General features: G+C 38.3%; 1 protein-coding gene across 1 annotated transcript in view; it reads left to right on the top strand.

Moving 5' to 3' along the window:
- The window catches only part of DLG2 (discs large MAGUK scaffold protein 2), a 1,542,336-nt gene that overhangs the window by 1,514,143 nt on the left and 11,010 nt on the right, over positions 1-17,183 (top strand). The window contains exons 21-24 of the mRNA XM_044668933.1: positions 5,918-5,968; positions 10,000-10,101; positions 10,605-10,777; positions 14,351-14,460. Of these exons, the coding sequence (XP_044524868.1) occupies positions 5,918-5,968; positions 10,000-10,101; positions 10,605-10,777; positions 14,351-14,460 (436 nt within the window). The remainder of the gene's footprint in view (positions 1-5,917; positions 5,969-9,999; positions 10,102-10,604; positions 10,778-14,350; positions 14,461-17,183) is intronic.

Below are 17,183 nucleotides of genomic sequence, written 5' to 3'. Positions count from 1 at the left end.
TCTCTGGCCCTCAGTTTTCTCATCTATAAAATGAAATGATTAGACTTAATAGCCTCTAAACAACCTCAGCTCTAAATACATGTTCCTTTGATAAGAAATATGTGCTTCATCCCTTTCTCTACCTTAAAAGGTTTTAGAATTTATAAAATACAAAAAAAAAATGTTTACAAACATTTCTCCTGGAGGACTTGAGAGAGGAAAGGAAGGAAGGAAGGAAGGAAGGAAGGAAGGAAGGAAGGAAGGAAGGAAGGAATGAAGGAAGGAAGGAGAAAAAAGAAAACTAAATTAACCGTGATGAGAAAAGAGAGCCAAAAATTGAAATCCTTGGCATTAGACAATTAGAAAACGTAAGTTTGTATTTATTTCTATACAGTCCCAGTTTCCTTTGGGGCAGCTTCAGAGGGTCAACTCCACAACTTTTGCTGTGTTCAAGTGAATGAAAATCAACAAGGACTTCATGGCTCAAAAAAGAAACCAAAACTATCCTTCAACCTTTCAGAAAATGTTATAAAACTGGGGATTGATAAGAAATTTTCATTAGTAATAATGATTAATTAGTGCAGACCTACCTTTTGAGCACTAATCTTCTGTCTTTTCCTAGTGTCTTATTGATACTTGCTCTCATTTTCACTGCCTTCATATGCCTAACAAGGAGCTGTTTTAAAATTTTACAAAATTTAAAATCTAAGAGACCATTTCTCATGCTTAAAACCTTTCCCCATTAGCTTTGGAGAGATGTCAAGAACTGGCAGTAGTTAGAATCAGGGACTCAGACCTTTCTGAGCCTTTAATTCTTATGCACGAATAAGTATTCCCTCTGCTTCACCCTTGTTTGAAGCCAGCTGAATATGCAGCTTAATTAGAATGCATATTGCCTTATTATGCAAAATATCACCTTACAAAATTTTCCAAATTATCACCCAGTCATATAATTGTATCTCTGAAAAGCATCCATAATACGTGGACCTGCATTCTTGGGTGCTGTGCCATATGCCTTGGAAGTTCCACTCTTCTCATAAAAGGAATTAAAGATGCCATCAGTATCTCTACCACACATTTTTAGAGCCACCTCGTCCAGAGTTTGGTTATGTTCCTCGAGGTGTCATTGAGGGAAAATTCCACAGTGTAACTCCAAAGGCTGACTGCCTCATTAATTGTGTGTGTTTGTCAACCAAAAAAGCCCAAATGGACTATTTTGAAGCAGAGGAATTCACATAAGGAAAATAAATGAGTCATGTTTTTGAAACAAATTTTGAACCAGGCCTTCCAGTTATCTGAAGGAGCCCCTTGCACTCAGAGAAGGGATGAAGTGTAGGGATAGGCTGCCAGAAATCAAAGAAAGCAGATGGCAAAAGGGATATTTTTGAGTTCAAGCAAGCAAGAGAGAATATAGAAATATCAGGGACTTAGACAGTCCTCTAAACTTGAAAGCAAAATTGCAGTTCACCATCTTGTATTTTCCCCATTTTGAAATATCGAGAGTCCATTTTATTCATGATAGTCATCTTATCCTAGGCACAAAGCAAGGCTTTTAAAAAATACCATCCTTTTCTTCTTCTAGCTTTCAAGTATCCATGCCCAGAAACAATTCTGCTTTTTTTCCCTGTGAGCCCCGATTCCACATAAGTCTCCTGTACTTAAGTCATCGTTGTTCAGGGGTTTTAGTTCTGTCCACTTCTTCGGGCTTCCATTTGGGGAAAGTTACTAGAGTGGTTTGCCATTTTCTTCTCCAGTTTATTTTACAGATGAGGAAACTGAGTCAACAAAGTTTAGTAAGTTGCCTAGTAAATAAATGTCTGAGGCCAGATTTGAACTCAAGAAGATGATGAGTCTTCTTGACTTCAGACCCCACAGTGCCACCCACCTGCCCTTTTTTAGTTGTTCTGATTTACTCAAGGAGTTATTAGCAAAGACCCAGTAAAGTCTCACAGAATGCTCTGATAACTGTGAGCAGTTCACACAGCCCCCAGTTGTTCTTGCATTCCCAGACCTGTGGCTCTTAAAAAGAGAACCATGAAATGGGCAGGGAGTTAGCTCACATGTGTTTTGTTTTGTTTTTTCTCCCCAGGTGCCCATACCTTTTCTAAAAACAAACAAGGTATGAATGGCAATTATCTTAAAGTGTTGACAAAACAGCTTATATTTGGTGGAAAAGCACAGCAATATATATATGGATCACAGATCTATATGTATTTTTTTAAAAGAAATTTTTGCAGTATCTTAAGCAGGGACACATTTTTCAAGGTTTGAAAGCAGAGAATCCTCTCATTCTTAAAATGGGATCATAACCCAGAATTCTGCATTTTTCTGTTCTCCCTTAAAGCCCTTCTCCCCCCAGTATCCTATCAGGGCAATGAAAGGCCTTGGGCTTACCAATCTGGAAAGACCTCCTATAGCATGGTAGCCTCTGGGTCTGTTCTCTAAGGAACAACCTATGTAATTGTAAAGATGCTCATCGCCAGCTTAACCACAAGGTGTGATAAATTTTTCTCAACCTCATCTTCCATGTATTGAGTCATAGATGACTTGCTCCCATAAGGGAAGGAACCACACCAAAGAAATCCTAAATCCTCAATGCCTTGAAGCATTTTCCCATTTAAGCATCTCATCAATAGAGAGGAAAGCCATGATGTGCCCTTGATATTGGCCCAGGCTCAGCCTTGTCATCCTCCACTCCTTCTCTTCTTCCTTTCTGTCTTCTTCTCATCTTGTCCTTACTAGCAGGCGATCTCCTCTTTTCTCTTCCCCTCCTTCCCTCGCCTGCTCACTCTGCCTCTCTCCCTGTGGCTTCCCATTCTTGACCATGAGTGTAAAAATTGGGCAAGTAGGTGAATGCCCAGCTATCATCTCATTCTCTCTCCAAGGGCTCCTTTTGAGGAGTGCAAAGTGTGACATGGCACCTTATCAACCAGAGGCTATTTTTCAGGATGCCCAGTCACATGGATTGTGCTTAGGAGAGTGATTTTTTTTTGTCTGCTATAAATAGGTATATGCATTTGGCCATTCAAAAAACAAATCGAAATGTGATGGCCAGACAAAGAACTATCACATCCTATGAGAAAAATGCTAGAAGTTGGTCTCCTATAGTTTCATAATCATGAATTATTTATAAGCAATTACAAATGGGCTACTTAAAATCTCACTTGGATTTGTCTTTAAAATAGCCCCTTAAAATCATTTACCAGAACTGGTGAGCTGGGAATGCCGGGGCATCTGAGGACAGTTCATTTGGGGGGGATTCCCAAGCCCTAGTTAGAAGGGACCTCTCCCCAGTTGTGTTTAAAAATAAAAATAGTGCATATGAGGACATTTCATTTGGGGGAATGCCCAAGCCCCAGTTGGAAGAGACCTCTCCCCAGTTGTTTTTTTTTTGCATTTGTACGTGGCTTCAAATATCCAATATTGGAAAGAACGACTGGATTTGGAGGGAAGAGAAACTTGGGTTCAAATCCAGCCTCTGAAATTTATTAGCTGAATGGCCAACTTAAGGGTCATATGACCTTTTCTAACCTCTTCTATAGGATGAGGCTAATGATTCCTACAGTAACTGTATCTTAAGTTAATATCAAACAAGTTAATATTGAAAAGGACTTTATAATTCTAAAAGTTCTGTATAAAATTCTAGACTATGGATTTCCCTTTGGGAAAAAAAGGGGTTATTAGGAAACTCTAGCCATCATCTGATTATTTTATCCATATCTAAAAAAACAAAATCATGTAATATACCTGTGTATGTGTGAATTACATGTATATTTATAATAGAACCATATAATAGAACCCTATTACACATGGTCCCCCATTTAAATGGGCATTAGTGCTGTCTCCCCAAAAAGGTATTGAGAAGAGTGATCCCTGGACTGACACACCATGTGACTTTCCACACTTTTAATATTTCATAATAAGCATTTTCCCTGCTAATTAAATGGTTTCTGATGAAATGTCCAGTGGCCACCAAGGACCCTGTCTTATGGAAGGAGGGGGGAAGACAGGAATTAACATTTCTCCCTCCCTTAATTTCCTCTACATTATTTTATTCCATAGCATATATCTCTAGATAGAATGATAATTTAAAAATAAAAATAGTGTCTACTCTTAAATCCTGGACATGTAATTTCCCCACCCCCTCCAACAAATATACCTTCTGTATTCCTAATATCAGTAATGTGAAATTTCAATTGTACCCCCTTAAGGGAAAACATTGAAATACTATTTTTTTAGTAGCAAGATGAAGCAGCTAATGGCACACTGTGTAAAATGCTAGACTTGAAATCAGTAAGACTTGAGTTCAAATCTTGCCTCAGGACCTAGGCAAGTCACTGAACAACTCTGTGCCTCAGTTTCCTCATTTGTAAAATTGGGATAATAACAGCACCTACCACTGAGGGTTTTTTTTCAGGCTTCAACGAGATAACATGTAAAGCACTTTGCAAACTATAAACTGATATGTAAATGCCAGTTATCATTATTATTATTAAGATGACATAGTTCCCCATTCTTTACTTCAGAAGTTTCCGGCAAATATCTTCTCCCTACCTCATAGCATCATTTCATATTTTTTAGTTGTTCCTCTACAAATAAAAGAATTAGGCATGGTCTATGTAAATTATTTTTTCACAAAAGGAGATGCTAATGACAACTAAACTGATACAAGGGCAGAGACTCATGACCTAGAGGGACTGAGTGGCCAGTTCTCTTCATTGCATGGAAATTGTTATCTGCAGATTGTCTCAAAAATGAATTAACTAAAAAAAATGTTTATCATTCAAGGACCGTTTGACACATTGCTCTATGTCAAAGCAAAGCAAAAAATACTCCTTGTCATGTAAAGAGATGGGAGATTTCTCAGCATGGCCTTCACTTCCCTTTAGCATAACTTTGGCAATAAGGGTAATCAATGATTTAACAGTTGGTCACATTCAAGAAAATTTCACCCAAATTGGCCCAGGGCAGCTTCCTGGAGATGGCATCACTAACCCCAAATCTGTGATTTTTTTAGGCAGCCTGCTCCTAGGATCTTTTGTTCCAAGAAATGACATGTGGTGGATTTTTGTTGTATTTTTTTTAAATAACACTTTCTTTAGAGCAACAATTCATAACCTTTTGGGGCTCAGGACCCCTTTATACTCCCCCAAAGAGCTTTTATTTGTGAATTATATCTACTAATATTTTCTATATTTGGCATTTTTAAATCTTAGTATTATTAAAGGAATAGTTTTGAATTCATAGAGGCTGCCAGATGGAGATCTCAGGGAATCTTGGCTCATACCAAGGCTTTTTGGGTCTGCTTCTTCAGGGGATAAAAATATGGTAACCAAAAATCACAAAGAAATGAGGTCTTTTTTTTTTTTTTTGTCCAAAAATCTCTGTCCAAAAATCTGTCACCTTTCAAAGTCTACTATCATAACATATTCTAAAGTGATCATCTTCTTACTCACAGAGTGGGAGTTAGCAGGTGGATAGAGGTAATGAATAAACAGATTTTCAACAAGTTTTGTCACCAATCCAAGATGCTTCTAGCCGTGTGTCAACAACGTTTCAGTGACGGATGGGCTCTCAATAAAACCCTTTCCTTGGGTAGAGATACTGGATCAAGACTCAACAGTTAGGCCTGGCAGAACAATTCTTCTTAAACCATGACCCAAATGGACCATATAGAAACCCAAAAATGGCCTTTCACCCGTGGGCTAGACAAGGAATTACTGGGGAAATGACCATACTGAGAAATTAATAAAGCCATTTAGTCAGGGTCAGGGAAATAAACCATTGGAAAATAGATGAAGCTTTTGGAAATGGTTCAAGAAGAGATTTAAAAGGAAAATTAACTTTGAACTCTATTTCTTGTACTTAGGGACAAGAGAAGTTTGCTATGTCGTATGATCTGCTACTAGTCAACTATAACTTTTCTTTCTTTTCTTAGGAGGACAAGAGGATCTCATTCTTTCTTACGAGCCTGTCACAAGGCAGGAAAGTAAGTCCACTGGTTTTTCTGGTTCCTTGGCTTTGATAAGGGCAAGTGACAGCACGGTAGTAGTAGTTACCATGAACCTCTGTGAGAATTTATTTTTCGTGTACTGTTTTATTTTATATCAGGGTCCTGGATTATAAAAGCCTCAAATCAGTTCTTGTACATTAAGGAGAATTCCCGGCTCCATTCGATCTATAGATTTTTGCACTCTCTTTGTGCTGAGGAATGTGTCCTTTCACAGGAAAGTTCTGCAAAAATACTTTTCCAGCATAGGTTTTTACCTGTGGATTTATTGAGAAGGGCTGAGTAGTTGATGGTCCGTCTCCCAATTAGCTGACTGCCAATTAGAGATGTCTTTGGATGTTCAAGGCAAGAGCCAAATTATGAGCTCCAAAAAAAATTGCATATAAGTACCTGGGCCAGGAGTTTTCATTTGTCTTATGATGGTCAAGAGAATCACTTGACCATAATTAGGATGTCTTGACCAGTCAAATAATAAATTATTTTAAAATTAAGAAATTTTTATTTTTATTTTTATTTTAAAATTTTTATATATGTATATATTTATTTTAATTTTAGTATTTATTATTTGTTATTATTATATTATTGCTATTATAATTTTTATTATTATTATGTATAATGATAAAAATTAAAATTTAATTGTAATTAAAATTAAACATTTCAGTTGCTACACATAGCACATTCTATGTGCTAGGCACCGGGCTAAACACTTTACAGATCTTACTTTATCCCTACAACAAACATGAGAAGTGAGTGTTATCAGTAGCCCATTTTACAGTTAAGGAAATTGTAGCAAACAGAGGTGAAATGACTTACCCAGGGTCACCTAGCTAATAAGTAATTGAGGCTAGATTTGAACCCAGGTCTTCCTGACTCCACTGTTTGATCCACCAACTGCCTGGCACGGTGTGTTCTAAAACTGTCCAATCTGAAAAAAAACAGACATATATAAATGAAATGATCTCTATGGAGAGACAGAAATGATTTATATGGAGAGACAGATTGACAGAGTAAGTGGACAGAGTGCTATAAATGGAATCAGAAAGACCTGAATTCAAATCCTGACTCCATTGCTCAGTAGACTGAATTACTCTGAGCTTTAGTTTCTTCCTCTGTAGAATAAAAATGCTAATACTTGAAGGGCTAGGCAATTGGAGTTAAGCAACTTGCTCAGAGTCACACAGCTAGGAAGTATCTGAGACCAAATATGAACCCAGGACCTCCCAACTCCAAGCCCGGAGCTCTATCCATTATGCTACCTAGCTACCCCAAGACTTGTTATTAATGGTATTATAATTACTCTATGGTGGTAGGGATTTAATGAAAAGCATACTAGCTTTGGAGTCAAAAGGACCTGGGTTCAAATCCTAGCTCTGCAAATAATCCTGTGAGACCTTTAGCAAGTTACTGCCCTTCTGTGAGCTTTTTTCCTCATCTATAAATCAGGGGAGTTAGACTAAGGACCTCTCAGGTTTCTTCTAGCTTAAGTCAAAGTTCCTTGTGATTGTAAGAATATCAGCTGTTATTATTATTATTCACATTATTATTATCATTATTATATATCATTATTATTGTTATCATATTCATTGTTATTATTCCTATTAGAACTTCATAGTGATAAGGCTTAATTTTATTAATTATCACTCTTATTCTTTTTACCCGTTGTGGCAAAGAGCAGCAAAGGTCCTTAGGTGGTGTGTGACACTGGTCAGAGATTACACCATCATCGAGCTAATCATTGGCCAGAATCATTGCCATTTGGAGACTACTTTTGACTGAGCCTCTTTGAAAGCCTGGAAGCCAGCACAGACTTATGAATAATAAACAGATTCTTTTAGGACATAGGGCTGAACTGAAATCTTCCACTAAATCTTCTGAAATCAACAAAAATATCCCAGAATCTTCTTCGTAAAAAAATACTCTTTGGAATGAGTTGGTTGTTGGCCATGCCCTGTAGAGGAAAGGGCTGAGCAATATCGTAGGCTGAAAGAAGTATTTATTAAGTATCTTCTATGTGCCAAGCACTGTACTAAAGACTTTACAAATATCGTCTCATTTGATACCCACAACAACCCAAGGGCTGGGGGTGAGGGGGGTGGGAAATAAGTAAATTCAGGAAAAGGGTCCCGGATTTGGAATTAGAGGGACTAGGTTTGAATTCTGCTACTTACTACTTGTGTGACCTTAGGCATATCATATCACATCTCTAGACCTGGATTACCTCATTCATAACATGAAAGGATTGAATTAGATGACCCCCAAAAGATCCTTCTAGCTCCAAAATCCATAAGCAAAATGAGTATATCAGCAAAGTTTATCCCTCTCAACTCTGTCCGCTTTTCTCACCCAAGACACCCTGATGGAGACCAAAGTAGTCTGCAAATGTCAAGAGTCTAGTCCAAGATTTTCACCATATGAAAACTCATGTTCTCAGGATTTCTTCTCCTTGAAAAGACGTTCATTCACACTAAAGTATAAGCAAATGGTAACAGTTCAGAATTTTTATAATGGAAAAAATTTAGATATTTTTCATAAAATGGTGTAGGGGAAAGAATCTTCCAAGAAGGTAGAACATTTTCCGTAGTCCTAAAATCATGTCATCTTCGTATTGGCAAAGAATATAGACTTCTAGCTACTGTTCCATGACAATGAAACACCATTTGCCAGCCATATCTTTATTTGCCGATGCTTGGCACACAACAGGCACTTAATAAATACTCATTGATGGATGTGTCATAGGAAACCTGAATTGGACCTTACTTCACTATATAGCAGAAGGGCTCAGATGCCAGTGCTTTGGAATTTGGGGCTGTTGTTGTTTTTTATTGGCTTTTTTGAGATTGTTCATGCATCCCTAGAAAAGTAAGGGAGCAACACAATCTGGAATGAAAAGTGTGGTACCTTAGAGGTCATCTAGTCCAAACTCTCTCCAGGACGTGAATTCTACTTTCAGTGTCCCTAGCAAATATAGCAAATATTTATCCATTCTATATTTATTATATCTCCAGTCTCAGAGAACTTACTACCTGCTAGAGAAACTCGTTATAGTTTTCTACCACTACATCTAGTTACTAGGAATTTCTTCTGTATGCTGAGCTAAACTCTACCTACTGGCATTTTCCACCCACTGATTTTAGTTCTGCTTTCTAGGACCAAGCAAAAGAGAATTTTTAAGCTCTTACTTTTGGTCTTAGAATCAATACTGTGCATTGGCTCCAAGGCAGAAGAATAGTGAGGGCTAGGCAATGAGGGTCAAGTGACTTGCCCAGGGTCACACAGCTGGGAAGTGTCTCCTGTCTCTAGGTCTAGCTCTCAGTCCACTGAAACATCTAGCTATCCCCTTATGAATGATATATTTAAAGAAAAATTTTAGGAAGCTGCCATCATAGTGCTCTCTACTCATTTCACAGGTAAGAAAATTAAGCCACAGAGTGATTTGCCCAGGGTCACACAATGAACTAATGGTCAAATTATATTTGCAGTTACATCCTCTGCCTACTGGCTCCTAATTCATTATTCTTGTCTCTGGAGGAGAAATTGGGATATTCAGAATGAACACAAGCAAAGATTTTAGCTTAATGAGTCAAAAAAAAATACTAGAAAAATATAGACTTGTTTTGCAAAGTCTTTGTTGATACAGTGACCCAGTAGCTCATTTGGCTAATTTTTTCCCACTCAATTGACTTGATTTTGTCATGTAGGTACAACCAGAAGGAAAAAGGGATACTCTGAAATATTTAATTGTTTCCTTTGATAAACAGATCTGTCACTCATTCTTGTGAATAACTTCCAATATTTGGGTACAAAGAGACAGATTCACTCTTCAGCATCAACACCCCCACACAGGGACTGACAGATTCTTTACTCACTGAAAAAATATATTAGGCATTATGTGAATCCATTTTAATACATCTTAGGAACCTCGAGAACAGGGATCATTTTATACTCCCGAAGAGGCTAAAATGCAAAGCGTGCCCTTTCTATTAACATATTTCTTTTTCCTTTTTTTCCAGTTAATTATACTAGGCCAGTTATTATTCTGGGTCCTATGAAGGACCGGATCAATGATGACTTGATATCAGAATTCCCTGACAAATTTGGCTCCTGTGTACCTCGTGAGTATAATTTTTCTTTTTAATCCCTATGTCGTGTTGGGTTCTTTCTCTGGGGCAATGTCAACGTGTAATTCTGTGCCTTTCCTCTGTGATCAGAGAAAGTCTTTCCTCGTCATGTACTTCTGTCTTCTGAAGGTGGTGTTTACCTTATTCTCTGATGAATGAAGAATAATAGCTGGTGGGGCCAGTGAGGTGGCTCCATGGACTGAGAGCCAAGCCTAGAGGAGGTGCTGGGTTCATATATGTCATTGCTGTGCGACCCTGGGCAAGTCACTTAACCCCCATTGCCTAGTCCTTTCTGCTCTTCTGCCTTGGAACCAATACCCAAGACCTCCCATCTCTAAGCCTGGTTCTCAGTCCGCTGAGCCACCTAGCACCCTCTCTCCTGCCCCCATCACATACACTGTTAAAGCTCTTCCCTTAAATTACATATTGGCAAGTAGGGCAGCGGAGCAAGTGGAAAATGCCTAAATATTTGCATTTCCTCTTATCTATATTCACAGATACCACAAGGCCAAAGCGTGACTATGAGGTGGATGGCAGAGACTATCATTTTGTCATTTCAAGAGAGCAAATGGAGAAGGATATCCAAGAGCATAAATTTATAGAAGCCGGGCAGTACAATGATAATTTATATGGAACCAGCGTGCAATCTGTACGATTCGTTGCAGAGAGGGTATGTTTACTCATCTTCTTACAAGCATCATGGGGGATCAGGATCTCTTTCCTGACTAGAGGAGGGACAGCCTCTTTAGAATCGAGTTCTGGCTTAAAACAGTGACCAATATGGAAGTATGTTTTGCATGACCATAAAAATATTTTTTTTAATTTAAAACTTAAATTTAAAAAAATTTTAAAAAAGAATGGAATTCTGAAATTTCCAGGAAATCTATCCATCCCTTTGGATTTGGAGTTTATACCTATTCCACTCTCAATATGGGAGTTTGTTTGGATGGATAACCTAGAAATTGGAAATGACCCTTTCATTTAAATGCATTTCTCTGCTGAGGTTTGCAGGTATTCTTTTTGTCCATGACCAAGTTGTAACAGACCCCTAGTGAACAAGAACAGAATGGACAGTAGTAGAAAGCACTGAACGAGTTTCTGTGTTGACTTTCTAATCATGAGCATGAGTAAAGAGCCTGAATTTCTCTTTATTTATTGTAATAATTATATTCCAGGGTACTTCTTTGTGAAAAGCTCCAAAGCCACTAAGGTTTGGTGGGTGGGAGAGAAGGGGAAATGTGTGGAGAGGAGTAAGGGATATAATCGGGTTGCTGAGAATGAAGTCCCTGAATGAAAAGAAAAAGATGACCCCTTCTTTCCAGGGATTCTGGAACTGGGAAAAGAAACAGCAGCAACAACCACAGGCTTCTTAGATGCTTCAAAATCTTTTTACATCTTAATCAACTGACTTGGGTCCCTTTTAGACACCATGAACCAATTTCATGAATGAATTTAGGAGCAAACAGTTTTGATTTGGACTAAACATGTGCCAATTTGATTTGATCATAATGGTTTTGTTTTTGTTCTGCTGGTATAAACCCAAGTTAAGGCTTCTAAATTTAAATGAAGTTCTGGGAATATGTTGTTCAATTCATCATCAACGATCAAGAAAAATAATAAACATATTATGCTGGAAGGTTGCTTTTATTTTTCCTTTTCCTCAAGAACCAATCTGTCTTATTGACTAGAAATACCCACATTGTTTTTGCTGCAAATGAGCAGAATCATTTGCTCATGTGGTAATTTATGGGAGTCCACATGAAAGTCTCCCAGGATAGGCTAGAAGGGAATACCCGCTCCCATGATAGATCCATGGGCATATTGGAATATTATAGTAATTCCTTCCATTTTTCTATTGGTGCATGCAACTGTTTTTCTACTATGAATTGGCTTAATCATTTGCCAGCATGGTGATTTAAGGGATCCCACAGAAGAGGCAGGAAGGGAGTACCCACTTCCATGATAGAGATCTTTGGGATTATTGGAGTATCCCAGTAATTGCTTCCATTTTTCTCTTTGTATATTATCTATTATTTTATGTATATCTATATGATATATACTATATCTATATGTTATCTATATTCTTTTTTTCCCTTGAACTTTATCTTGAGCAGAGAACGTGAATTTACTATTTGAAAGTGTCTATGATGAGAACTTCTTAAGATCTAAACTTGGAATGTATGAATAAAGTTGCATATGCTAGAACTCAGTGACTGAGCTCACTTTTGAATTCAAGGACTGGTTGGACTCAATTGGTTCTTCACTTCGAGATTATGGATGAGTAGCTGTCCAGTGTCATTGATTTTAATCTGCTCTTCTCTGTATTATATTCATCTTCTCTCCACATATAAAACACTTCCAACCTGCATTTAATAGGACTCTTAGAGGTTGAATCAAGCATAGGAAAGGAATCCAATTTTCCCCATGGGTTCTAGTAAAGAGAGCCCTTGTTTCTAACTATTCTTTAAAATATGGCCTAAGCTGGGAGCAGCTGGGTGGCTTAGTGGACAGAGAGCCAGGCCTAGAGACAAGAGGTCCTGGGTTCAATCTGGCCTCAGACACTTCCTAGCTGTGTGACCTTGGGCAAGTCACTTCACCCCATTGCCTAGCCCTTACCACTCTTCTGCCTTAAAGCCAATACACAGTTTCGATTCTAAGATGGAAGGTAAAGGTTTAAAAAAAATTTTTTTTAAACAATATAGTCTAAGACAAATAAATGCCATAAAGTAACAACACTGATTTTTTTCCTATAAACAGTCTAAAACATATATATAAAAAGGCCCTGTCTACAGAGTAGTCACCTTGAGAAGGTCAAGTATATATTACAACAAGGCTATTATTAATAAAAACAACATTTAAGAGCACCTCTTTGGGAATTACTGCCATGGGTGATTTAGGATGCCTGCAAGAAAACCGTACTCTCTAGTGATCTGAATATAGGCCACTGAATTTAGGCAGCACTTTGAAAATAGATCTTTTTTGAAAAATATAAAGTATATTCCAATATTTTATTTTCTGTCAGGAAGCCTTCATTTCCTCTCCTCCTCACTTCCCCCACTTAATGCAAAAACAAAACCCTTGTAAAAAATGTGCATAGCCAAACATAGGAAATGCCTTATCAGTATAATTGTTGACTAACAAATAACTAGAAAAAAATTACAGCACATTGATCCCTTCCTATACAGAGTCCATTCTTCAAAGTCTGTCCGTAATATAAAAAATTCATTCATGAAAAGAAACCAAAAGGACAACTTCAGGACAATTAGAGGAAACTCTTTGAGACCATGCTCAGATATCATGCGGGCAAATTTTAGAAGGAGTGGGGTGTTTATTTGGACCAATATGGTATTTTATGGTCCTGCCTCTGTTCCAAAATTAGTCAGGCATGTTCTTAACCTGGAGTATGCCCCTTCTCTGACTCTCTTCTATGGCCCTTTCTCTACTCCTTAAAAAATAGCTAAGTGTTAAATGTATAGCCCGGATGAAATCTATTGAGAAGAGAAAGCTCACTAGAGATTAGAGGATCATGTGCAATTCTGGACTCATGTTTTAGAAAGAACATTGTGCAAGGAAGGACTGCCATGATGGTTGTAGGAATGGAAACCATGGAATATGAGGAACAGGGGATGTTTTGTCTGGAGAAGACCTTATAGTAGGGCCATGACTTATCTCATCAAGAATTTGAAAATCTGTTATATATCTGGGGGCATCTAGGTTGCTCAGTGGTTTGCAACCCACGCCTAGAGATGGGAGGTCCTAGGTTCAAATATGACCTCAGACACTTCCTAGCTGTGTGATCTGGGCCAGTCATTTAATCCCCATTGCCTAATTCTTACCACTCTTCTGCCTTGGAACCAATATACAGTATTGGTTCTAAGTCAGAAGGAAAGGATTTGAAAAAAGAAGAGTAAAGAAAATCTGGTATATGAAAACTTGTTTTGCTTGACTTGAGGAAAATAAAATCATATCCTCATGTCACAGAACTAGAATCAATATCTCAACAGGAAGGCTTTTTTTGACAGAGGTGTACCAAAACAGAATAGTCTGCCTCTAGGACATAGTGAGCTCCTAATCATTTTAGGTGTTCAACTGACCACTCATCTCCCCATTTTGTTTGGGTAAACCTGAGTAAATCTTACTGAAGATTCTAGCATTGAGTGGGAAACTGAACTGGATGAGCTTTCAAACTCTTATCATTCTCTGATTCTTTGAATAAGACCCTCCCTACATCTTTTTTCATCAGGGCAAACACTGTATCCTCGACGTATCAGGAAATGCTATCAAGCGGTTACAAGTTGCACAACTCTATCCCATTGCCATCTTTATTAAGCCGAAGTCACTGGAGCCATTGATGTAAGTATGCTGAAGTTCGTCCCCCTCTCCTCATCCCCCCAGTTCCACACTAATGCCTTTTTATTTCTGTTTTGAAGCTCATTATACCATTGCCAGATATTATTCATTCTTCTTCCCTGCCAAATCTCTATAAAATTAAAGTTTATTTGAATCACCCTGGGGAACAAGGCCAAAAGTTCCTTGAAAATGTGTGCAATCCTGTTTCCTAAGTTGTGTGTGTATTTTTTTTCACTTTCCTGGGATACAAGAGAAGAGGGAAGGAGTGAGGTTAATTGCTAGAAAGCAACAGTAATTGAATCGCCTTTCATTTGAGGCAGCAGTTCCAGGGGAAATGGAAATAAATGAGTTTGAGTATATGGAACAAGTGACATTTTAGATTCTTTCCTTGGCATTTAGGTTTGCTCTGCAATAAGATTCTACCTTTCCTTAATTACAACTCTAAGCATAGGTCACTGTCATCCATAATAGTTTCTCTCAAAAATACAACAATAAATTAAACCAATATCTTGAACTTACCCAAATATCAATCAGCATAAAATTTGCTTCCAAAGATCCCCACTTCTTAAACTTAAAATAAAAACATCATTTTTCTTCCTTAATACTTGATCTCCTTACTTCTGGCTCCTTCCTTCTCCAAGGCTCCTAGTCTAGGTCCTTCTCCAACCAGAGTGTCATCAGGCAAAATTGCATATTAAAGGATTTAGTAGACTATATTGATCCACAATATCATTTGAGTCTGGAAAACACAGTTGACCTGTAGGGACAGGAAGTTAGTCATTATTGCCTTAATGGCTTAATGGGAACACATCTCTTCTACTGTGGTGCTGCTTATCCCAGTAAGGAAAACCTTAGACGTAGTCCAATTGATTATGGTTTCAAGGCAATGTATTATAGAAGAAAGTCATAGGGCACAGCTCAGTGGAAAAAGTGAAGCCTGAAGAGAGGTTTTTGGGTTCAAATGTGGCCTCAGACACTTCATGATATGACCCTGGGCAAGTCACTTAATCTCCCTTGCACAGCCTATACCACTCTTCTGCCTTGAAACCAATAGTAGTAAGGCTTTTTATTAAAAAGGAGGAGGAAGAGAAAGAGGTCAGAGTGAAAGGACATATCTCCACGGCCAGGCAGAGTAGGATGGGAGCGCTGGTATTCTAAGTAGCTTTCCCTAAGCATTCATGAGCTCATAGACTACATGCTCCTTGCTACCTGGGTCTCTTTGCACCAATCACTTAACTACCTAGGTCTCAATGCCATTATGTCTAAAAAATGAAGATTGGAATTGCAATGAGGTGTCACAGTGGATTGAGCACCAGTCTTGGAGACAGCAAGACCTGAGTTCAAATATGGCCTGAAGACATTTAGCTGTGTGACCCTAGGCAAGTCCCTTTACCCTGTTTGCCACTGTTTCCTGATCTATAAAATGAGCTGGACAAAGAAATGTCAAACCCCTCTAGTTATCTTTACCGAGAAAATTCCAAATGGAGTCACAAAGAGTCAGGCATAACTAAACACAATTAAGCAATTTTAAAAGGGTGGAGGGGCTGGACTAAAGATTCTTCTGCTAGCTCTAGGTTTGATTTCTTTCTGTAATAGATTCAAATTCAAAATAATAAAACTTTACAAGGACTTTATACATTTTCTTCCATGTATGGCCCTCTCAATGGTTATTCTACCTCATGGAGTTTCGGGCTTAGCAATATTAGGCACACTGACTTCTTTTCTCTGGGGAGGATCAGAGGAATGAATGGAGGCTAATTGGGTACCACTGAGTCCCAGGACCCAAGAGCAGGGAAAACAACATTTAGACAAAGCAAGCTTCTAAAGAGCATTTTCTCCCCAGAGTGCTCTACTCTTAGGAACTGACTTCAGAGCAGGGTTGGGGCCCCTTCCTTTCCCCTTTCTGAGAAGCAGTTGCTACGTCAGCTGGAACAAATGCAAGGCTGCTGTGACTTCTCAGTACTCTGCTTCCTTCTCCAAGATCTCAGTTCCAGCATGCATCCTACATATCACATGTCAGCTTAAAAGCACATACATTTCTGCTTTGGGTTCAAAGGGACATTGTTTTTATAATAGAAAACCACAACCCCAAGCCTCCTTTACAAGAAACCTCTTCAGTTGTGTATTGCCTCCTCTTCTCCAGTTCTGGGTAAAAGGATTAGCATTTGTCTTTGTCTTCCCTCTTCATGTCCAGGTGAAAATTAAACTTTCTTATTTTCGCCTGAGTACAAATCCTGCCTTAGGGCAACTTTAGATGAGTCAGTTAATCTCTCTTAGCCTTAGTCTTCTACCTTACAAAATGGGGACAATAATATTACCTAAGTCAGGACTATTGTGAGATCAAATGAGATAACATGTAAAATGCTTTGCAGACCTTCAAATGAAATATAAAGGCTAGTTTTTATTATTCTTTTCCTGGCAAAGGCACTGGACTTAGAGTCAAAATATCTCAGTTCTGTTCCTAGTTTTCTCAAACCATATGACCTTGAACAAGTAAATGGAAAGTATAGCAATGAGACAGCTGGATGGCACAGTGAATACAAATCCAGGCGTGGAATCAGCAAGACTCGGTTTCAGACCTAACCTCAGACACTTCCTAGCTGTGTGACCCCCTGGGCAAGTCACTTCATTTCATTTGCCTAACACTTACGCTTCTGAGTTGTTACTAAGACAGAAAGAAAGAGAGAAAGAAAGAGAGAAAGGAAGAAAGAAGGAAAGAAAGAAAG

Source organism: Gracilinanus agilis, chromosome 3 (assembly GCF_016433145.1).
Source record: "Gracilinanus agilis isolate LMUSP501 chromosome 3, AgileGrace, whole genome shotgun sequence".
Classification (NCBI taxonomy): Eukaryota; Metazoa; Chordata; class Mammalia; order Didelphimorphia; family Didelphidae; genus Gracilinanus; species Gracilinanus agilis.
The sequence above is the reverse complement of the archived record's forward strand: the minus strand, read 5'-3'. Positions and strand labels throughout refer to the sequence as shown.